This window comes from Rosa chinensis, chromosome 5, assembly GCF_002994745.2.
Source record: "Rosa chinensis cultivar Old Blush chromosome 5, RchiOBHm-V2, whole genome shotgun sequence".
Lineage (NCBI taxonomy): Eukaryota > Viridiplantae > Streptophyta > Magnoliopsida > Rosales > Rosaceae > Rosa > Rosa chinensis.
Genome location: NC_037092.1, coordinates 78,964,502 through 78,987,915, shown reverse-complemented (window position 1 = coordinate 78,987,915; position 23,414 = coordinate 78,964,502). Strand labels below are relative to the sequence as shown.

The 23,414-nt window shown below is 37.1% G+C and overlaps 3 protein-coding genes and 2 pseudogenes across 4 annotated transcripts; all 5 read left to right on the top strand.

Moving 5' to 3' along the window:
- The first annotated feature begins 2,008 nt into the window (after positions 1-2,008).
- LOC112168412 (nardilysin-like) lies at positions 2,009-10,370 on the top strand. Of its 2 annotated transcripts, none has more exons than XM_024305534.2 (19): positions 2,009-2,349; positions 2,933-3,008; positions 3,109-3,155; positions 3,614-3,726; positions 4,211-4,284; positions 4,427-4,522; positions 4,610-4,729; positions 5,568-5,801; positions 6,087-6,220; positions 6,435-6,591; positions 6,691-6,843; positions 7,066-7,439; positions 7,866-8,015; positions 8,136-8,318; positions 8,506-8,709; positions 8,810-8,916; positions 9,057-9,210; positions 9,626-9,747; positions 9,867-10,370. In XM_024305534.2, the coding sequence occupies exons 1-19, from the start codon at positions 2,140-2,142 to the stop codon at positions 10,111-10,113; spliced, it is 2,955 nt and encodes a 984-aa protein (XP_024161302.1). In that variant the 5' UTR covers positions 2,009-2,139; the 3' UTR covers positions 10,114-10,370. The 2 variants fall into 2 exon arrangements, with proteins under 2 accessions (XP_024161302.1, XP_040362083.1); XM_040506149.1 differs by having other exon boundaries at positions 2,083-2,349; positions 3,622-3,726.
- Positions 10,371-10,961: 591 nt separating this feature from the next.
- LOC112164154 (putative pentatricopeptide repeat-containing protein At1g12700, mitochondrial) lies at positions 10,962-12,371 on the top strand. The gene has a single exon (XM_040505997.1). The coding sequence runs from the start codon at positions 10,962-10,964 to the stop codon at positions 12,369-12,371; it is 1,410 nt and encodes a 469-aa protein (XP_040361931.1).
- Positions 12,372-12,385: 14 nt separating this feature from the next.
- On the top strand, positions 12,386-14,265 carry LOC121049345 (annotated as a pseudogene).
- Positions 14,266-16,545: 2,280 nt separating this feature from the next.
- On the top strand, positions 16,546-22,110 carry LOC112164153 (annotated as a pseudogene).
- LOC112168414 (nardilysin-like) lies at positions 18,630-20,919 on the top strand. The gene is made up of 4 exons (XM_024305539.2): positions 18,630-19,085; positions 19,283-19,433; positions 19,844-19,965; positions 20,073-20,919. Exons 2-4 carry the CDS (start codon positions 19,410-19,412, stop codon positions 20,317-20,319), a joined length of 393 nt encoding a protein of 130 aa, XP_024161307.1. The 5' UTR covers positions 18,630-19,085; positions 19,283-19,409; the 3' UTR covers positions 20,320-20,919.
- Positions 22,111-23,414: the final 1,304 nt, after the last annotated feature.

The following is a 23,414-nucleotide window of genomic DNA, read 5'->3' as shown; positions in this document are numbered from 1 at the left end:
TCTCTGGATGGTGTCGATGTCTCTAAACACGGTGATCGAAAATATGTAAACAAGACGTCGATTTAGTTTGTTGGTGTACATGTAGCAGCAAGGAAATGAAATTTAAGTTCGTAGAAGTGAATAATGTATCACAACCTAAAATGGTAAAAGAAAATAACTAAAATAAGATGCAACTCATTCTCAGCCATGATCATTCATAGATGGCCAGCACCACAATATGAGTAGAGAAAACACATCACTTTGTAACTAAGATCAAGTAAACAAACAAAAGTGGATAAATGTAGTAATAGCAATAGTAATTATAATTTTATTGAATACTTATTGGTGAATTGATTCAGATACATAAAAGTGACCATGTCACTTTGAGGCTTGGTGGAGATAGATGAAGGCTAGCAGCAGCACAACTGGAATGATTAGCAGAACAGTAAAAGAAGGAGGGTGCAAAGGACCCATGAGCGTTGGCAGAATGAAAACTGAAGCAGCAATAACCAGAAACAGCAACATCGCCATTGAGCCGCATTCCCATTCAATTTGGCTGTCCATGTATCCTTCAATTAACTCCAAGCTTTCAGACAATGTATGTGTGTTAAATTTGAGTTTCCAAGGAAGGAATGAGGAACCCCGTGGATGGACGATGGTGCATATATAATGTTCATGGTATCTTTTGGTGTAGGGTTACAACGTTTGGCTGGTTAGGAATGCATGCATGCAAACTGATTGTGTATGTACCCTTTCGCCTGTCGCTTCGTTCATTATAGACGGTTGAAGGAAGGCAACTGTTGCCGGACGGAAGGGTGCCTTTGGCGACGTCGCGTCTTTTGCGGCCGCGGAGTTGGTCGTGGTTGAAGAAGGTGGTTTGGGCTTGGCCTGGTCCTCGGTGTCGAGGTCGGGTGGGTCCGGTCACCGTACACGTCGTTGTTGATTCCAACGGAGTCTTAGGGTTGATCCATTTTGAGGGATAATCTGGTCTTTTAATTTTAAATAACTTTTTTTTTTTTTAGAATAACATAAATTAAAATAGAGAATGAATAAGTGTCAAAATTATGTTTGTGGGACAGGGCACAGGCTCATTCGGAACAAGTGATCTGCTCCGAAATGATCTATGTGGTTTAGAATATTGTCATTGTAGTTTCAAAATGTCTAATATGAGCAGAGAGGTCTCATTCTTGTGGTTTGTAAAATAGTCAATTTTGGATTGAAAGTCAAAACCACTATCTAAAACGCAATAGATACATGAGGGTTTCAATGAGAAGCACGTGACAAGCTATTTCTGACTCCAGAATTTCAAAAGAATAGTAACAATAAAAACAACGTAACTTCTACTATATGACTAAGAAAATATGACGCAGTTGGAACAGTAACTTAGGTTTACAAGCGATAAACCTAAACAAGGTTATGGAATCCACCAGAGATAAAAGAGAAAATTCTCTATTTGATTGATAATAAGATGAAAGATAATTCTGCAGCCATTTAAGGTTGCTTATATATGAGAAAAGAAACCCTAGGGCGACTAACAATGAAATCCTAAAGCCCACGGGTAAAAATAAAACAAACCAAAAACGAACTAGGAAACCGAAAATTCTGAAAAACAGTAAATTGCATTTTTGAGGCCCTAAACGACTCCGAAAGCCCGAAAAAACCCACACTATGCCACGTGTTTTCTTCCTGGCACGATTCCCTTTCCGGAAAGATATGGCACGATCGAATTGGACACCAAATGCGAAAGTTGCAATAGTAACTTTCGTTTTCCTTTTCCTCCTCTTACACAATCGAATTGTTCTTCAAATCGGGCTGTCATTCGTTCTACATCAAAATTTAAGGGTAATGAGTTGAATCAATAGAAACCCAAAGCTCATTAGAAAAAAAAAAAAAAAAAGATGCCATATGACTAGGAAAATATAAAACTTGTGCTCGCTAAATATGATCAAAGGAGTTGTGGATAGCGACATTTTGTGTGTGATTCTGTGGGCGTAAAATGCCAAATGATCGGGTAGAGGAGTAAATCTTTATGTTATCTAGAGGACACATGAAATTGTTGTGAGCAACAGACCCTCATAGTCTGCATTAGAGTCTGAGAAAAACAGAGACCCTGGTCTTTTGGGTCTAAACAAGCTAAAAAACCCTGGTCTTTTGGGTCTGATGGGTCGCTGCACTTTCTCCTCGGACGATATTGTAATAAAGTCTCCGAATGATAAGAAACTGTACAGACTAATTAAGCTTGAGAATGGCCTCACTGCATTGCTCATTCATGACCCTGAGATATACCCACAAGGATCCAAGAGCCTTGAACCCAGTGAAGAAGATGAAGCAGCAGCTAAAGGTGGAGATGGTGCCTCAGAGACTAAGAAGGTTTGTCCACTATGATCTAAATTTCAATACCTGCAATGCTCATATCTATATCTGATGAGGAATAAAAAATATAAATAGCCCAAAATAAGAAAAAGGGTGGTGCTTTTTAGACTAAGATGGTTAGTGTATCATCTAGACTGAAACTCTGTCATGCCCATCTGGGTTTTGAAGTTCTTTTGTAGGCAAAGTTGGAATCTTTAGAGACATTTACCCCTGAGTTATCGCATAAAGGAAAGATTTCTGGTTAGACATGTACCCTTTGTGTAATGATCAAACAGCTCCCTCTGAGTGGTTGTGTTTTGAAGAACATCAAAAAGTTGGTCATATGTGTTTAAAGACTTTTGGGTTGTTTTTGCAAATTTTGGTTTCTGTATTGAAAACCCAGTTGGGGTAACTTGATAAAATCAGCATTACATTGATGTAGATAGCTTATCTGGTAGGACAAAATAGTGTTACTTTGTCCCATCATTGACAGGTTCCACTATGACAACTCAATAGGCAGAATTTGATTAGATTATCAACTCAACTTGGCTACATGCATTGATTAAATTGGATATATAATGATGTTTGATCGTCTTTGCAGGCAGCAGCGGCAATGTGCGTTGGAATGGGCAGCTTCTCTGACCCTATGGAAGCACAGGGGCTTGCGCACTTTCTTGGTTTGTGGCACACTGGCACACATGCGCATACCGTTCTTTATAGGTGACTAAATGTTGTTATGCAGACATTACTGAATTTGAATGTTTAAATGTTTTGCAGAACATATGCTCTTCATGGGGAGTACAAAGTTTCCGGTTGAAAATGAGGTATGCTTGCATCGAGTACTTTTTTTTTTACTTCTTCCAGTTGAGTTTGTTTTGATGCACCAGCCATTAGGAAATGCACATGTTGTTTGTGTTCTTCATCATGAATTATAATAAGGTTTACTGAGAATATGTTCATGGCAATAGCACATATTCTTCTTACCACAAAAAGATGATCAGGCTGTTTGGAGGACTTGCTTGTTCTTTTGCTGCCAACCTGTTCGAAGTTGTATCAGGCTGCACATTTTAGTTTTTAGAGCTCAAAAAAGGGGGATTCATGCAATTCTAACTTCAGTACATGAAAAGGAAATAACTCGCAGTTTATTCAATTTATTATCCCCTGACAAGATAAAAAGTGATTTTCTTTGACTTTGTGCGAATTCTTGTGTTTGCAAGCTAATTGGGAGACGACTGTATGCTCACTGCTATGTTCTCACTTTGTTTATTCTTCTCTTTGCTAGTATAACAGTTACTTGTCCAAGCATGGGGGCTCATCAAATGCTTACACAAAGGAAGAGCACACTTGCTACCATTTTGACGTGAAACGAGATTTTCTTAAAGGTGCCTTGAAAAGGTAAGTATTGAGCTAGCTCTTCATGCGTTTAATTGTTATAACTGAAGTCTTCTGTATTGAAGTCTTTTGTAATGCTTCCTGCATTGAGATTGAATCTTGTCTGGCTTACACTCATTGTTATAGGAATTGTAGTTAAAAGAATGTATGTTACTTTCTTTATATTTAAGTTGCATACATTAAGCATATTATTTATTGGTGTGACACCAACTGTATCAGAAAATTATGGGATTGAAGTGAGGTATCATACCTACATCCTCAGCTTCGTGCTAATCATAATTATTTCATTAGAGTATAATGTGATGTATGCACTGCTTTCAGTTTACTACAGAGAATAGAATGCTATAGTCTGCATATGTTCATATACAAATGTATATATTTGGCCAGTACTAGCATCTTATTTTTCTCATTTTACATTTTTAAACCCAATATAGATTTCTATTCCGGCAACTTGGTTTATATTTATTTGGGCTCTTTGATTTATCAGATTTTCTCAGTTTTTTGTTTCACCTCTAATGAGAAGTGAAGCCATGGAGCGAGAGGTACAGTCTATAGATTCAGGTACATGCCAGTCATTCTAATTTTATTCCTTCCGTCTTTCCTTCATTTATTTTAAACTGTCCCAACTTTTGCTTACAGAAACAATAAGGAATTCCTTATTGTTGAATGGTATTCAATATTCTTATACAAATTTGGAATGCAGAGTTTAACAGGGTTCTGCATAGCGATTTGTGGCGCCTTCAACAACTTCGAGACCATACATCCTCACCTGGTCACCCATTTAATAAATTCTCTTGGGGTAAAACATGAAACCATTTTTTCATTTTTTTTAACGAAATAATTTATTTTGTATAAAACTTCATTTTATTTATGTATGACATGGAAGGAAATAAGAAGAGCTTGGATGGTGCAAAGGAAAAAGGGATAAACTTGCAGGAACAGATATTAAAATTGTACAGAGACTATTACCATGGTGGATTAATGAAGCTAGTTGTTATTGGTGGAGGTGAAAGTTTCATTTCCTTCTCTTTGTTTTTGTTTTTCTCTCTTTTTCTTCTTGTGTTTTTACTTTTTACCATCACTTTTTGGAGGTTAACTGACTGATTCAGTGGCCATGAAAATAAGATTATGTTATAGTTGCATCCTCTACCACATATATAGGGTATGCTTGAATGCAATAAATGAAAGAATTTCAATTTCTCTTAGTTAATTCCAAATCAATTTACAACTTAGAAGGATAAACTTATCTATACGGAGGTTTTCTTTTCTTGATAAATATTGGATTAGTAAATAGGTAGTGGTTTATATTGGGGCACAAAGGACATTAAATTTCCGTCAGTAGTGGCTTTGTGTTTGTGTTAATAAGTTTTTGGCAATAGTTATTGGTGAAAATAATTCAGTAACAATGGAGATGAAATTTTCATTGGGTTTGCTTGAATGCAAGAAATGAAAGAATTTCAATTTGTTTTAGTTGATATAAATCAATGTACAGCTTAGAAGGATAAAATTATTAGTTATCTGCTTGGGGTTTCTGGTTTCTTGATAATATTGGATTCAGTGAATTGGTAGGGGTTTATATTGGAGTACAAAATTACACAGAATTGATGTTATGCTCTTGTGATTCTGATATTAACTCTTTTGGCATTAGTTATTGGTGAAAATAATTCAGTAGCGCACTGAAGATGAAATGTTGGATGCTATTAGAAATTGAATGTTATAGTGTTGTAGCGTGCCATTGTTAATAGCTTGTAGTCTGAGTACTGTCGACATATAACTTCTGCATTAAATGAAATGGTGCTGATGAGTAAAATCTATCTAATATGAAGTGGTTATTATTAATGCAGAATCTCTCAATGTACTTGAGCAGTGGGTTCTGAAGTTGTTTGGAGACATCAGAAACGGTCCCCAAGTAAATCTTGAGTTCAAGGCAGAAGGTTCTATTTGGAACGTTGGAAAGCTTTACAGGCTAGAGGCTGTTAATGATGTTCCTATGCTCAACTTGGCATGGACGCTTCCATGTCTTACTCAACACTATTTGAAGAGCCCAGAATATTATTTATGGCATCTCCTTGCGCATGGTGAGATGATTATTATTATGTAGCTTTATGTCACTGCAATCAGAGCACAAACTGTTATATTGGACAAAAGGGAGCTTGCATGCTACTATCCTTTCACTTTTTGTTTGAATGGTTGTTTTCCTTTGAGTGGCCTCTGCTCATAACCTTTGTAGTTGACATAGTTTCGATCTTTTGCATGTCTTGTATATTAAATTTTACTATGGGTTTAGTCCATCTAAGTTTTTTGGCGGGCTACACTATGCTCAATGGAGCCCTAATTCTGAGGACTATGTTTTTGGTTTTCAGAGAGCAGGGGAGGTTTGCAGTTCTACCTCAAAACTAGAGGGTGGGCAGTATCTCTAAGTGCTTGGGTGGAGAGCTATTCTGTGGCTTATGTCTTTGGCATGAATATTTACCTCACCGACTCTGGATTGGAGAAGGTAGTACTTCTAAGTTGATCTTTCATCAGATGAACAAATCTTAGTTTATAATTCTCTTTCCTAGAAAACTTAGGAGAACATAAAGATGCTCCCCTTAATCCCACTCTGCATGCATTGCTGGAAAGCATCATTTACTGTTGAACATATTCAATGAAGTGAAATTCGCTCCATCTTTATCACTTCTCATTTTCTATATGGGATGCTTATCTTGCAGATTTTTGAAATTATTGGGTTTGTGTATCAATACATTAAACTATTGCGTCAAGTGTCACCACAAAAATGGATATTTCAAGAACTCCAGGATATTCAGAACATATGCTTTAGATTTGTAGAGGAGCAGCCCCAGGATGACTATGCTTCAGAACTTGCAGGTTTCTTTGTTAGTGAAAGTGCACGTCTTTCTTACCTGTCTGCAAGTATCGGTGCTCATAAAATATATTTTAACAAGAAACAAATTTTCTGTCTTGTAGGAAATTTACTACTTTATCCTGCAGAGCATGTTATTTCTGCGCAATGTGTGTATGAGATTTGGGATGAGGAATTGATTGAATATGTTCTTAGTTTCTTCAGACCAGACAACATGAGGATGGATGTGATATCAAAGTTTTCAACTATGTCCAAAGGTAATTGTCTGCCCTTTTATGCCAAAGAAAGAATGCTTCTTGTCCATGCTAGTCCATCCAAAGTGTTTTGTTGTTGTCGAACTTTTTTTTTTTTTTTTTGGTACTGAACTTGTTGTAAGAAGTATCTCTAGCCAGTATTTTGGTGCTATTCTTATATTCTTATTATTTCTAACCAAGATTGGATGTGAAAATGATTTCTTTACTTACTTAAACTTATTTCAGATTTTCAGTGCGAGCCTTGGTTTGGTTCACATTATATTGAGGAAGATGTATCTCCGTTTTTGATGGATTTGTGGAAGGATCCTCCAGAGGTTAATGTTTCGTTGCATTTCCGAGAAAAGAATGAGTTTATTCCTTCTGATTTTTCCATTCGTTCTGATGGTCTTGATACTACATATACATCTTCTCCGAGATGTATACTTGATGAACCTTTGCTTAAGTTCTGGTACAAGCTTGATCGTACTTTTAAAGTTCCACGGGCAAATATATACTTTCGAATCAGTCTAAAGGGTGGATTTGATGACTTGAAGAGTTCTCTGTTGACTGTACTATATATCGACCTTCTTAGAGATGAGCTGAATGAGATTTTATATCAGGTCAATGTCTCCTCTCTTATAATTACTAGTTACTTTGTGGTTCAGTTTAGAAGTCTGATATTAAATGATGTTTTTGGGAATGCCTGTTTGCACTTGGATCAATTTTGAATCCCTATATAGTCTGGATCCAAGTGTGTCACTACAGGGACTCGGATGCTATAGTGGGTTGTAATGAAATCTACCATTAGTTTTTGTCTTGAAAATTTGTGTTTCTTTATTCAAATCTTTCTAGGCTGTTCTCTTCTATTTCCATTCTTAACACACTCCGTCATCTCAACATTTATTAATTCAGTTGTGATATACAATTTCTACTAGCAGTGTTCCACAACATTAAGTAATTTGTGGATCAAATGTTGTTTTCCCTGGAAAGTAGAAATGGTCAATCTGTATCTATACATGACAGTAACCTGTATTCTCTGTGTTCAGGCCAGTTTTGCCCTGCTGGATACTTCTTTGTATGTGAATAATTGCTATCTGGAACTGAAGCTGTGGGGCTTCAATGATAAGCTTCCAGCTGTATTGTCAACAATTCTGACAACAACCAAAAAATTCCTGCCAACTTATGATCGTTTCAAGGTATGCTGGCATAGCCATTGTCTGCACTCTAGTGTGTTTTGGTTTAAGTTTGATTATTCATGTCAAAAGGAAGTACCTTGCTGGTTTCTGGCTTGTTTATGATGAATTCACACGTAACAGGTTATTAAAGAAAATATGGAGCGTCTGATAAAGAACACTAATATGAATCCTCTGAGTCATGCTGAATACTTGAAACTGCAAGTTTTGTACCAGAGATTCTACGATGTAGATGACCAGTTGCATGTTTTAAATGGATTGTCTGTTTCTGATGTGAAGTCATTTATTCCAGAGCTTTGGTCCCAGGTATACTTCACATATAGTGAAAACTTATTCACTTCCTTTTCTTCAACTTTCATGTCGGAATTATTAAATAGTGAAAGAATCAGAGAGTACATAGCTGTCAAATGAGAAATTACGTTATTGTATTTTGGAGTTTTTTGGTTGAAAATGTAGAACTATTTTCAACTTACTGTCATCTCTATATGTGCAGCTTTACATTGAAGGCCTTGGTCATGGAAATCTGTTAGAAGAAGAAGCAATTAGCCTTTTGAATATGGTGAAAACAATTTTTTCTGGACAACCACTTCCTACCGAACTGATGCTTAAGAACAAATGTATTTGTCTCACTCCTGATGCTAACCTCATTAGAGATGTCAGTGTGAAGTATAAGACTGAAACAAACTCTGTGATTCAGGTAATAAAAACGGATTTGTTTCTTTTTTGTGTATCCATATATAACTGTACATTCTTTGCCTTATATGTGGATTTCTTTTCTTTTTTATGTCACATTGTAGCTATGTTTTCAAATTGAGCGGGCAGTGGGGATTGACTCCACCAGATTGAGAGCATTAATAGATCTTTTTGATGAAATTATAGACGAACCACTTTACGATCAACTGAGGTAATTTTTTAGAGGCTGAAAGTGTTATTTAAACACTGACTTGCTAGAAAACCTGAATTTGATAATATAGTCTTTTAGGGGTTGGATGATGTATATTTAGATTTATACTCTTAAAATTGTTTATGTATTTCTGGATATAGGACGAAGGAGCAGCTGGGATATGTTGTTCAGTGTGACTGGGAGGTGATATTTGGTGTTTTTGGCTTTTATTTCATAGTCCAGTCGTCGGAGTACAACCCAATCTACTTGCAGCGGAGAGTTGACAACTTTATCAATGGTCTGGAAGACATTTTGGTAAGCATTCGAGGTTCCTTTCATATACTGCTAGTGAGTAGTGCACTAGTGCCTTAATAGCTAGATAGCAACAATAATATGATAATGATAGGCTTAATACTAGTTAAGCTTTTTTGATCAAAATTTTTGAATCAACATTTCATAAGCATTGTAATTCTTATGCTCTACTAATTCTCCTTCTTTTTTTGACCAAGATGATAATCCTATGGTCTTGCAATTTGAGTTTCCATAATGCAAGATATACAAGGCATTTCTAGTTTGTGGGACAATTGTTTTGGATCTGATCTTGTCGAGTTCTACTTCTATGGTTTAAGTTGTATTGTTTTCTTACTTGTGCATTCTCACAATAATATGTCATGATTATTGTTTCTGCGTTGGATATATTTTATTGAAAGCTGTACGTTGGCATTTGTAGCAAGGACTGGATGATGATTCCTTTGAGAATTACAGAGGTGGGCTAATGGCAAAGCTATTGGTGAAAAATTCATCCCTTATACATGAAACCAATAGATTTTGGAATCAGATTATTCATAAAAGGTACGGTGTAAATCTTCTCTGCCTGATACTGTGCTTGGTCTAGAGTCTAGACTAGCAAGAAGTACTACATTAATGCTTCTGCTTTAACTCTGTGTCTAATAAATGCTGATCTTCTACAGGTATACATTTGACTATGCAAAGAGGGTGGCAGAAGAGCTCAGCAGTCTACAGAAGGAGGATGTTGTCAACTTTTACAAGACCTACTTGCAACAATCATCTCCCAAGCGTCGGAGACTTGGCATTCGTGTTTGGGGTTGCAACACTGACTTGAAAGAAGCTGAAGAATCGCGACCGGAGTCTGTGCAGGTCATTGAAGACCTTGAAGCCTTTAAGATGTCATCTGAGTTCTATCCTCACGGTTGTTGAAAAATCATGGATTGTTAGTGAGAATTTAATAGAAACTGAACCATTAATAGGAAACAATGAAGGCCCAAGTTCAAATTTTTCAGTTCTTGAAAGGAGACAATCTGAAAGAAAGTCAAGTGTTGGAGAGAAAAGATGCTTGGTAACACCAACACCGACAAGGAAATTTTGATCGAAGTTGCAAAGCAAGTTATGTAACGAATTGTTTCGAACTTCACACTTCATCTTTGTACGAAATGCAACGTACAGGTTGTTCACAACTTCACACTTCATGTTTTTAAAAGGAGAAAAATATTTTTAAAAGAAAAAGAAAATAGTAAAACTAGGCAAAGCTACCAAAAAGGATAAAGAGAGCCCATGATCAAGGAAACCAAGTGCAAGAGTTGAATGACGAGCGAAATTGTGGGAGACGGTTCTATTAAAAGGGAAGTGTTGAAACAACTCAAAGCTGCCCCAACTATTGTATTATCGATTTGAGTCTCCAGATGCGCAAATCAGTTGGGGGTTTCTCTTCTTCTTCTTGTACTCATTGCTGCAGCAGCAGCAGAGGTGGTATGCCTTTCCTTCACTCTACTGATCCTCTTGTTGCTTTATTTCATTCTCAATCTCAACACTCAAAGCCAAGCAAATGTAGAGAAACCCAGCTTGTTGAGGAGGTGTTCCATGAAATGCTTCGCTCGCGTCCTCCGCCTTCTTCTGTTATCCCTTTCAATCAAATCTCGACTCGACTTGTCAAATTGAAACACTATTCAACAGTCATCACTTTGAATAGACAGATGCTTCTCCGTGGAATTGTTCCTGATCAATATACTCTGTCTATTATCATCAACTGCTATTCCCATTTGAATCAAATGGGGTTTAGCTTGTCTGTCTTGGGACTATTCTTCAAACTGGGTCTTCAACCAAATGTTATTACCTTCAACACCCTAATCAACGGCTTTGTTCTCCACAATCAAGTGCCTGAGGCTGCACGAATTTTCACCAAAATGCTGGAGGAAGGTCGTTGTAAGCCCAATGTGGTTACTTGCAACACACTTATAAAGGGCTTTTGCATGAGAGGAAACAACAGCAGAGCTGCAATTCAATTACTTAGGAACATGGAAGAAACAGGATGCCAGCCTGACATTGTTTCCTATAGCACCATCATCGACAGCCTTTGCAAGGATACTCTTATTGATGAAGCAATGAACCTCTTCTCGGAAATGACTAGTGGAGGTATTGCTCCAAACGTTGTTACTTACAACACCTTGATTGACGGAGTCTGCAAACTAGGCCAGTGGAAACAAGCTGCAAGGCTGTTGGATGAAATGTCGAGTAAAGGTATCTTTCCAAATCTCCTCACTTTCAGTGTCTTGGTTGATACATTTTGTAAGGAAGGGATGGTTGTGGAAGCCAAAAGTGTGGTTCAAATGATGATTCAAAGACATATTGAGCCTGATACGGTTATATACAACTCACTTATGGACGGTTACTGTTTGCGAGGAGAAATGAACGAGGCAAGACAAGTTTTTGATCTTATGATTAGCAGGGGCTCCATGGTTGATGTTCAGAGTTGTAGCATATTGATAAATGGATATTGCAAGGGTAAAATGCTCGATAAGGCTTACAAGATTTTCAAGGAAATGCCTCGTATGGAACTTGTTCCTGATGTCGTTACTTATACCACTCTTATTGATGGTCTTTGCAAAGTGGGGAGAGTTCAAGAAGCAGAAGAGTTGTTCTCTCAGATGCAAGGTTGTGGCCAGCTTCCAAATGTTCAAACTTATGCTGTGATACTTGATGGCCTGTGTAACAACCAGCAACTTTCTACGGCAATAGAATTGCTTACACAAATGGAAGCCAACAAAGTAGAACTTAATATTGTAGTTTACACTCTTGTTATTGAAGGTTTGTGCAAAGCTGGAAAAATTGAATCCGCAAGAGATCTCTTCTGTGGTTTGTCATCAAAAGGACTTCAGCCTAATGTGCGGACATACACTGTAATGATTCATGGACTTTGTCATCATGGCTTCATAATTGAAGCAGAAAAGTTGCTGAGAGAAATGGGAGGGAAAGGATGTTCTCCAAATGGTTGCACCTATAACACCATTATCCGAGGTTTTATCAATAACAATGAGACATCAAGGGCTACGAGACTTATTCAAGAAATGCGTGAGAGGGGTTTCTCTGCAGATGCATCAACTATGGAATTGATTGTTGATTTATTGTCGAAGGATACAGTAGATCCTGGTTTATTAGCATGGCTTAAAGATTCAGTCTGAAGTTATTTGAAACGAAGAAGAGGAAGTTCGCTGAAACCGTGGAGTTGCTAATTGGGTTGAAGAACTATGACTCACAAATGGACAAGTGCTTCAGTGGTTCTGTGAGGTTTCCCCACATTCCTCGTCCTAAGATGAGGGTTGGCATGCTTGGAGATGCTCAGCATGTTGAAGAGGCAGAGAAGATGGGATTGGCCTACGTGGATGTGGAATCGCTGAAAAAGCTTAACAAGGACAAGAAGCTGGTCAAGAAGCTTGCAAAGAAATATCATGCATTTTTGGCTTCTGAATCTGTCATCAAGCAAATTACTCGTCTTTTGGGCCCTGGTCTTAACAAGGCAGGTAAGTTTCAAACTCTGGTGAGTCATCAGGAATCTCTGGGGCAAAGCTTAATGAAACAAAGGCCATGGTGAAGTTCCAACTCAAGAAGGTTCTTTGTATGGGTGTTGCTGTTGAGAAACAGATATTCCAGAATGTGCAACTCAGTGTCAATTTCCTGGTTTCTCTGTTGAAGAAGAATTGGCAGAATGTGAGATCATTGAACATAAAAAGTACCATGGGGAATGCTATCCGAATCTACTAAGTTCTTACGTTTCAGCAGAGGCTTTCATGTGGAAGAAGAGCAGTGGCAAAACTATATTCCTTTTTGTTTACTTTAGTTTAAATTCCTAGCCTAAACTACAACACGCACTGTGATTTTTGTTCAAGTGAATGCTTATGGATAATTTTGAAGGGATTTTGTTTCTTCTAAAAAAAAAAAATACATAAATATATATACACACACACGATATAATATTTAGTTGCTGGCAACAAGTATATCTGAAGAACTATTTCTCATTCAACTGGTAGACAAACGAAAATTGACAGTGTAAGTAGTCTTCTTTCCTAGTTCATTTGTGTTTAATATTTATGTCCTAAAGGCAATTGTGATTTTCCATTCTTGTTTGATTGTAAAGTATGTTCAGTGCCTATGACATCTACATCATTTTGTAAAAAGAATATGGGAAAACTCTTTATTCAATTAAGCCCTAGATTCCAACTTGAGAATTTTGGGATATCCCAATTTTCTTTACTGATGATGATTATTCTTCCTTTCTAGTTCAGTAGTGTTTGATAGTTACTTCCTAAAGGTAACAGTTTTTCCTGATTGTTGATGTTTCCGAAAGCTAAACCACAAGCGAAAATCTGAACCTATATGATTCCTTGATCTGGTATTTCAAGTATAGCTTTAATGACTTGTTTTACAGATTTTTCTTTGTTCACCCTGACCCTATTCATTAATGTTCTTGTTGTGGATGTTCATGGTTGCATGGATGTATTTCTGAAAATGGGAGAATAAGGAAAGTTTTGTTTCAAAATTTAATCTGTAGCTGGTGTGGTATCTGAATATTGTATTGCTTTTTTCTTGTGTCTGATTACTGCCATCTAGTTCTTTATCTTGGTATACCAAATCTAAAAGTAGTGGCAGTCGTACTGGAAAAATATGATAATCTCTTTTTGGTTTGACAGGGAAGGTAATCAAATACCAGTCATTTGTGGATAATGCTGCATCAGAGCAGATTCAGGAGATTGTTCGAAGGAGGGTGTCGCCTTTGTTTAACTCAGAGGAGATTTAGATTGGGATATGCTTCATTTATCCAATGTAGTTTGTTTCAGGACTGCTGGGTTGTCCTGGCTCTCTAATCTCTATGTAGCTCTTATTTGTTGTAGTAGTTCATCATTTTCTGGGCATATGGTTCCCAGAGATCTCATTTTCTTATGATAACTGCATTTGGCCCAAGGTCAGTTGAAGCAATAAAAGTACCTTTCAGTTTCTATGTTTCAAAAATGCAATAAGAAGCGCTTGTGTGGGACTTTGAAATTATTGGGTTTATTTATAATGTAGCTGGAACTTTGAAGAGCAATAAAATTACCATTTTAATTGATCTTTGTAATTTATATGGCTTTGTGTTCGATGTGATGATATTTGGTTTAGTATAAGATGGCCTTAATTCAAGTTGATGATATGAAAGACAGCCTCATTGAACAAGATATTACAAATACCCAGTTGTGCTAATCTCGATTCACTAATTTGGAGCAGTAGTGAACTCAAAGTTCGTAACTTCTTATAGTGGCCCTTCACATTCACCGAACTCTGCTTCGGCTTTGGAAAAGCTAAGTTTGCAGATCCCTTAGTTTCATTTCAGCAAAAGATAGAAATGTCATAGTTGACGTTATCTCAAAGCAAGAAATCACATGTTTGCACATTTTCGGTTTTCTTATACCACAATTTCAAAGGGGTCAGGATCAATGAACACACTATTTGACACAATTTTTTACACGTTATGTTAACCCTTAGATATTAACACATTCAATGGTCAAGATTAGTTATGGAAAATGACATGGTATTAAATTTCCTCACAACAAAAACATAAAATTTGTTAAAAATTCTTTTCTAAAATAAAATAATAAGTCTAACAAGATATTAGAAAACAAAAAAACACGTTCAAAAAAAAAAAAAAGATCAAAAGAGCAAGAACTCATTTTATGAATAAGAATGCCATTTTCCATTCTTTGGCAAAGTAATTGTCTTAGTGGGGATTCTGATCACTTGGATGCTATCAGTTGGTTGAATCTTTGTTCTGGGAAACTATCACAGACAGTGTTTGATCAGTTGTTGTTTTTTCTTTGGGGAATTTGGAAAGAAAGGAATGATAGAGTGTGGGAAAATAAAATCACTTCAGCTTGTGATATCGCTCTCATGGCATCTATCAGACTGAGTAATTTCATTTTTCACAATACGAAGCCACAAAGTTCTCATGGGGCTAGAAAAATTTTGAAGTGGAAATGTCCTCCTCTAGGTTGGTTGAAGGTGAATATTGACGGAGCTTACAATCCTGTGTCTGGCAAGGCCGCTATTGGATTCTTGATTAGAGATTCTCAGGGGATGTTTTTGGGAGCAGTTGGGAAGATGGTGACTTGTGTTCAATCTGCTGAACATGTTGAACTCATTGCTTGTAGGGAGGCAATGGATTATGTGTTAGAACATGGGCTTTTTCCTATATTGTTGGAGACTGATTGTTTGGTGGTGAAACAACAATTGTGTCAAGAGGAGCTGCAGAATTCTTCGTATCTTGGAAGGTTATATGAGGATCTCAGACTAGATTTAGATGCAGGGCATCAAGTTCAGATTGTTCATGCTAGAAGGGAGGCTAGCTAATACAGCTGCACATATGCTGGCAGCGTTTGCTGCTGAGTCTGACCAAGTGTTCTTTTGGTCTAATACTCCATCATTCAAGATGTAATTGATTCTGAAAAATGTACACCTTAATCTTTTTATCAGTTATCAATAAAGTCTAACACCATTCAACTCAAAAAAAAAAAAGATGAAACAAATGGGAATTTCCTAAATATTGCGAACACAAGTTCTTCACAATTTTTCTTTTTTATAAGAATTCTTTTGACAATCCATATTTTGGTACAAGAAATTTTAATCTTTCCATTACAAAATTGGTTTGTTGATCATCTCCTAGATGTGTGTTTATATCTGTGTGTATGTGTTCTCTGATTATTTACAATTCACAAAGTCTAAAAACAATTAACCCCAATTTCAAAACTTGAATCATGCAATAAAGAGAAACCTACAACCATAATTTTGATGGATATGGTTTTCTAATTGTTCTCTAACCTATAACTGAGAATCAAAATTGTAGTGATCAATCATCTTCTTTCTCCCTCTCTACTTATTGTGGTTTTCTTGTCTTTATGTTCAATGATTCCTCCATGAATGTTTCTGGGTTATTCTTTATTTTCTTTTGATGTATTGAACAATTGGTCTATCAATCTTTCACTTAACAAGAATCTAAGATCGTGTTATGTTGTTCTTGCTTCTTTTTTTCTTTGTTCTTTTTTACTGTATTATCAGTTCTTAATCATTTTTTGTTAAACCTTTTATTTTATTTTATTTTTTGTCAAGAATAAATTTTATGCCAAGTCATCTGCCATAATTAATCATGACCATTAAATGTCTTTATATCTGAGAGCTCAAATGAAGCGTCAAAAAGTGTGTCCATTGATCCTGACCCATTTCAAAGATGCAAAGGTTATAGCTAGCTTTTCCTAGGACCTTTATGTGAAAGTCTTTTGTTCACTCGAGCCATCGTTGATGATATTGAAGGCCTAGGGACATTTTGTAATAGCCATGTTGGCTTCTTTCATGCCGGGTTTTTCAGGCTCCATTTCACCCTTTTACAGAATAAGAAAGAAAAAAAAAATAACCAAAAGATAGTACAGAAGTATCAAAGACCAGTAGCAACTAGCAAAGCAAGCACATTTTATTTTGAGACTGAGGATCTAGTTTAGAGGGACTCCAAGACTCGATCTTTCTCAAGAAAACACATACCCATTCGAAACTGGAGATGCTGAAAATGATGGGAAAAGCTTGTTCTCCTTCTTCTAATTCTCATTATTGCAGCAGCAATGGCAGAAGAGGTATGCCATTTCTTCACTGTACTCCTCTTGTTGTGGTTGCTGCTGCTCTATTTCATTCTCAATCAAAGGCCACCATACCTACAGAATCCCACCCTCACCCATCCTCAACCAATTTCATGGCTTTATTTCATTCGAGACAAACCCATCGAAATCGATTCTCAAATACCAAAGTGTCTAATCTTGAGGATGCCTTGAAGGTGTTCGATGAAATGCTTCACAGGCGTCCTCTGCCTTGTGTTGTCCGTTTCACTCAGATCTTGGCTCAACTTGCTAAACTGAAACATTATTCTGCAGTCATATCTTTGAATAGAAAAATGGGTCTGATCGGAATCGCTTCTAATGTTTATACTCTAACCATTATCATCAATTGCTACTGTCATTTGAACCAAATGGGGTATAGCTTATCTGTCTTGGGAAAATTCTTTAAATTGGGTCTTCAACCTAATGTCTTCACCTTCACCACTCTAATCCACGGCTTTGTTCTCGAGAATCGAGTGGCTGAGGCAGCACGACTTTTCAGCAAAATGGTGGAGGGAGGTCATTGTAAGCCGGATGTGCTTACTTTCAACACACTGATAAAGGGCTTTTGCATGATTGGAAACAACAATGCTGCAATTACTTTACTTAGGAAGATGGAAGAAGACGGTTGTAAGCCTAACATAGTTTCCTATAGCACCATCATTAACAGTCTCTGTAAGGATACACTAATTGATGAAGCAAGGAACCTCTTCTCAGAAATGATTACCAGAGGTATTGCTCCGGACGTTGTTACTTACACCTCTTTGATTCAAGGAGTTTGCAATTTAGGCCAGTGGAAACAAGCTACGAGGTTGATGAATGAAATGGTGAGTAAAGGTATCTTTCCAAATGTACACACCTTCAATATCTTGGTTGATGCTCTTTGTAAGGAGGGGATGGTCGTGGAAGCCAAAATTGTGGTTGACATGATGATTCAAAGACATATTGAGCCTGATACGATTACATACAACTCACTTATGGACGGTTACTGTTTGCGGGGAGAAATGGACAAGGCAAGAGAAGTTTTTGATCTCATGATTAGCAACGGCTCCATGGTTGATGTTCAAAGTTGTAACATATTGATTAACGGATATTGCAAGGGTAAGAAGGTCGATAAGGCTAATGAGATTTTCAAGGAAATGCATCATATGGAACTAGTTCCAGATACCGTTACATATAACACTCTTATTGATGGTCTTTGCAAAGCAGGAAGAATTCAAGAAGCAGAAGAGTTGTTCTCTGAGATGCAAGGTTGTGGTCAGCTTCCAAATATTCGAACTTACACTGTGATACTTGATGGCCTGTGTAACAAGCAGAAACTTTCTACAGCAATAGAATTGCTTAAAGAGATGGAAGCCAACAAATTGCAACTGAATATTGTAGTTTACAGTGTTGTTATTGAAGGTTTGTGCAAAGCTGGAGAAATTCAGTCTGCAAAAGATCTCTTCTGTGGTTTATCATCAAAAGGACTTCAGCCTGATGTGTGGACATACAATATAATGATTCATGGACTTTGTGATCATGGCTTAATAATTGAGGCAGAAAAGTTGCTGAGAGAAATGGGTGGGAAAGGCTGTTCTCCAGCTTGTTGGACCTATAACACCATTATCCGAGGTTTTATCAATAACAATGAGACACCAAGGGCTACGAGACTTATTCAAGAAATGCGTCAGAGGGGTTTCTCTGCAGATGCATCAACTATGGAATTGATTGTTGATTTATTGTCGAAGGATACGGTAGATCCTAGTTTATTAGCATGGCTTAAAGATTCAGTCTGATGTTAGGCTTTAATATCTGTGAGACTAATTAACCCAAAACCCTGGTCTTTTGGGTCTGATGGGTCGGCCCACTTTCTCCTCGGACGATATTGTAATAAAGTCTCCAAATGATAAGAAACTGTACAGATTAATCAAGCTTGAGAACGGCCTCACTGCATTGCTCATTCATGACCCCGAGGTATAAGTGGGTATAAGAGTCTTCGTATTAGTTTGTCCCATCATTGAGAGGTTCCAGGATGACAACTCAATAGGCAGAACTTGATTAGATTATCAACTCAACTTGGCTACATGCATTGATTAAATTGGATATATAATGATGCATGTTTGATCCTCTTCGCGGGCAGCAGCAGCAATGTGCGTTGGAATAGGCAGCTTTTCTGACCCTATGGAATCACAGGGGCTTGCAAACTTTCTTGGTTTGTGGCACACATGCGCATACCGTTCTTTATAGGTGACTAAATGTTGTTACGCAGACATTACTGAAATTGAATGTTTAAATGTTTTGCAGAACATATGCTCTTCATGAGGAGTACAAAATTTCCGGTTGAACGAAATTGAACCTGAGTTTGATAATATAGTCTTTTAGGGGGTGGATGATGTATATTGAGACTTATAATCTTAAAATTGTTGATGTATTTCTGGAAATAGGACGAAGGAGCAGCTGGGATATGTTCAGTGTGACTGGAAGGAGATATTCGGTGTTTTTGGCTTTTATTTCATTGTTCAGTCGTCGGAGTACAACCCAGTGTACTTGCAGCGGAGAGTTGACAACTTTATGAATGGTCTGGAAGACATATTGGTAAGCATTCGGTGTTCCTTTTAAATACTGCTAGTGAGTAGTGCCTTAGTAGCTAGATAGCAACAATAATATGATAACAATAGGCTTAATACTAGCTAAGGTTTTTTGATCAAATCTTTTAATCAACATTTCATAAGCATTGTAATTCTTATGTTCTACTAATTATTCTTCTTCTTCTTTTTTTAAACCAAGATAATAATCCTATGGTCTTGCAATTTGAGGTTCCATAATGCAAGATATACAAGGCATTTCTAGTTTGTGGGACAAATATTTTGGATCTGATCTTGTCGAGTTCTACTTCTATTTAAGTTGTTTTGTTTTCTTACTTGTGGATTCTCACAATAATATGTCATGATTATTGTTTCTGCATTGGATATCTTTTATTGAAAGCTGTACGTTGGCATCTGTAGCAAGGACTGGATGTTGATTCCTTTGAGAATTACAGAGGTTGGCTAATGGCAAAGCTTTTGGCGAAAAATTCATCCTTCATAAATGAAACCAATAGATTGGAATCAGATTATCCATGTAAAAGGTACTGTGTATATCCTCTCTGCCTGGTACTGTGCTTGATCTAGAGTCTAGACTAGCAAGTAGTACTGCTTTTACAGGTACTGTCTAATAAATGCTGATCTTCTACAGGTATACATTTAACTATGCAAAGAGGGTGGCAGAAGAGCTTAGCAGTCTACAGAAGGAGGATGATGTCAACTTTTACAAGTCGTACTTGCAACAATCATCTCCCAAGCGTTGGAGACTTGCCATTCGTGTTTGGGGTTGCAACACTGACTTGGAAGAAGCTGCAGAATCGCGACCGGAGTCTGTGCAGGTCATTGAAGACCTTGAAGCCTTTAAGATGTCGTCTGAGTTCTATCCTAACGGTTGTTGAAAAGCTGTGGATTGTTACGGAGTATTTAATAGAAACCGAACCATTAATAGAAACAATGAAGGCCCAAGTTCAAATTTTTCAGTTCTTTAAAAAGAGAACACAAAGCACAAAGAATCCCTCAGCTAACTCAAGTTGATCCAACTCAACCAGGACATATTAGCTGGCTAGCCACCTTCTTCCACAGCACATTGAGCGCCTTCACCGTCCTACAATAAGGGAGTTGGACAAGCCATTTTCTGATGTCTTTTCTGATTCGTTTCCTCTTATATTTACTCCAGCCGAATTCCTTACTGGAAAAGATGCTGGCCTTGTTGGTAAGCTTTCATTTGTCAGCATAGATATAGCATCTGACATGGTTTGCCGAAGTTCTGCATCTTCTTCGACGCATAGCAGACCAACATGGATGCATCTTAAAAATTGATTTTCAACACACGAATCACTTAGAGTTGCGTCCATCAATTCTAGTCCTGCATCTTCTTGCAATAACTCCCATGCCTGAAACAAGATTGTATCATTAGGATACATAATTTATTTACATTCACATGAAAAATAAAAAAACAAAAATCAATACAAGTATAACTGAGAGAATTGCATGACATACATATCCTACTAAATTGGGCGCACGATGAGCAGTGTGGAAGCTGTTGTTTTTCCTACCACTTATGATTTCAAGCATCAACACTCCAAAACTAAAAATATTCGATTTTTCAGAAAGAAAAAAAATTCCCTGCATAGCATACTTAGGAGACGTGTAGCCAGTGTACCAAATGAAAAAGGAAGCACGTTTGTGAGGTTGCTTGACGAAATGGTGAGTAAACGTATCCTTCCAAATGTAGTCACCTTCAATGTTTTGGTTGATACACTTTGCAAGGAAGACATGGTTGTGGAAGCCAAAAGTGTGGTTCAAAAAATGATTCAAAGACATATTGAGCCTGATACGATTACATACAACTCACTTATGGACGGTTACTGTTTGCGGGGAGAAATGGACGAGGCAAGACAAGTTTTTGATCTTATGATTAGCAAGGGCTCCATGGTTGATGTTCGGAGTTGTAACATATTGATTAACGGATATTGCAAGGGTAAAAAGGTCGATAAGGTTTACAAGGTTTTCAAGGAAATGCATCGTCTGGAACTAGTTCCCAATACCATTACTTATACCACTCTTATTGATGGTTTTTGCAAAGCGGGGAGACTACAAGAAGCAGAAAAGTTGTTCTCTGAGATGCTAGGTTGTGGCCAGCTTCCAAATGTTCAAACTTACGCTGTTTTACTTGATGGCTTGTGTAACAATCAGCAACTTTCTTCGGCAATAGAATTGCTTAAAGAGATGGAAGTCAGCAAAGTGGAACTTGATATTGTAGTTTACAATCTTGTTATTGAAGCTTTGTGCAAAGCTGGAAAAATTGAATCCGCAAGAGACCTTTCTGTGGTTTGTCATCAAAAGGAGTTCAGCCTAATGTGAGAACATACAGTATAATGATTCATGGACTTTGTCATCATGGCTTAATAATTGAATCAGAAAAGTTACTGAGAGAGATGGGAGGGCAAGGATGTTCTCCAGATGGTTGGACCTATAACACCATTATCCGAGGGTTGTTAAATAACAGTGAGATATCATGGGCTATGAAACTAATTCAAGAAATGCTTGAGAGGGGTTTCTCTGCAGATGGATCAACTATGGAATTGATTGATTTATTGTCGAAGGATATAGTAGATCCGGCTTTGTTGCAGCTGTTAAAAGATTCACGATAAAGTTGATTTGAACTCTATTATGCTCAGGTATGTCAATTTCTTCACTGCTCCAAAGTTTTTAATTTCAGTTGCCGTTTTTTATTTCATTAATTAGATTCAGAATTATTTATACTCTCTGTGATACTAGAGTAGGATTTTCTCCTTCCACTTGCTTACTAATAAACTCTTGGCCATAGTACTGCAACTACAGTTATGAGTTATGACATTAGATTTCTTTTAATGGTCTTAAATCAAGGCTGCCACTGTGCAGTTAAGTATATGCTTTTCAGAAGAGAAAGCTTGTACCTTGCACTTATTTGGGGCTTTAAATGATGATTTCCATTTGAGTCTTTTGGCGTGCCATGGTAGCTAGCCACCTTTTTTTCTTGCTTGTTTTAATAATGCTCTTTAGCAGCTTCTTTGTTTTCTTCGATGATCTGTTACAAGTTCTAGTGGCTATTTAAGCAAAGAAAATATCTAGAAGTAGTGGACTCATGAAACATAAGACCCAAATAGGCCCATAGTACAACAACGATAGCCCATGTAAAAAGATAGAATCATAACACTAATCCAGTCTCCAAGGCCACAAGTTCTGTTCCCACCCAACATTTTCCCAAAAATTTTAATAGCATTGAAATTTTGGCACAAAAAGAAAGAAAAGCCTGTATTGTATGGTTCAAATTGTTCCTTTCTCCTAGATTCCTTCTGTGGGGTATTAATATTGGTGTTACTCAGCTAATTAAGGTTCAGCCATGTGTGGTGTTGGTGTAGTTCTTTCCCCAGTAAAAGAGCAGATTAGTATGATATATACAGGAGGGCTGTAATGAAAAATCAAAAAATCCAATAGATTTACCAAATACTAAAGCATGTTATCATAGGTAAAAATGCATGAAGGCTTTGAGAATCAAGATCCTAAGACAATTAATCTGGAAAAATATGGTTTTAGAATCAGGATCATTGAGCAATCTCCATTAAAGATTGCTCCTGCATTCTACCCTAAATTAAACTAAATAAAAGACCGAAAGCCAACTCAAATATTCTCTTCAGGAGAGGACTAGAACAAGAAGTGTATATATATATAAATCTGTATCATAACTTGTTACATAAGTGCCCTCTTTATTGTCCAGAGCATGATAACTACAAGGTGGCCTTATTTCAGTGCAGCTTGTGCATTAAGTTACGCCAATTCCTGCGAACGGTTGAGTAGCATTTCTATTAACTGATCTTTTTGTTTAGACTTTTACTTAATCCTGCACCAGTTTAGTGAAATGTAAGTACTTCAACAATATTGAACGCTGCTCATGGTAGAATGAGAAAAGTACTTCTGTTCCAAGGTAGTTGACTTTTGCTTATTCCTTTAT

What these genes read in the sequence shown, in the direction of transcription:
- LOC112168412 (XM_024305534.2), top strand. Translation starts at nt 2,140, where the DNA reads ATGGGTCGCTGCACTTTCTCCTCGGACGATATTGTAATAAAGTCTCCG. An exon ending in GCTAGTTGTTATTGGTGGAG is followed by an intron (nt 4,730 to 5,567) that starts GTGAAAGTTTCA and finishes TTATTAATGCAG; the next exon opens with AATCTCTCAATGTACTTGAG. An exon ending in TGAATGAGATTTTATATCAG is followed by an intron (nt 7,440 to 7,865) that starts GTCAATGTCTCC and finishes CTCTGTGTTCAG; the next exon opens with GCCAGTTTTGCCCTGCTGGA.
- LOC112164154 (XM_040505997.1), top strand. Translation starts at nt 10,962, where the DNA reads ATGGGGTTTAGCTTGTCTGTCTTGGGACTATTCTTCAAACTGGGTCTT.
- LOC112168414 (XM_024305539.2), top strand. Translation starts at nt 19,410, where the DNA reads ATGAATGGTCTGGAAGACATATTG. An exon ending in ATGGTCTGGAAGACATATTG is followed by an intron (nt 19,434 to 19,843) that starts GTAAGCATTCGG and finishes TGGCATCTGTAG; the next exon opens with CAAGGACTGGATGTTGATTC. An exon ending in TCAGATTATCCATGTAAAAG is followed by an intron (nt 19,966 to 20,072) that starts GTACTGTGTATA and finishes GATCTTCTACAG; the next exon opens with GTATACATTTAACTATGCAA.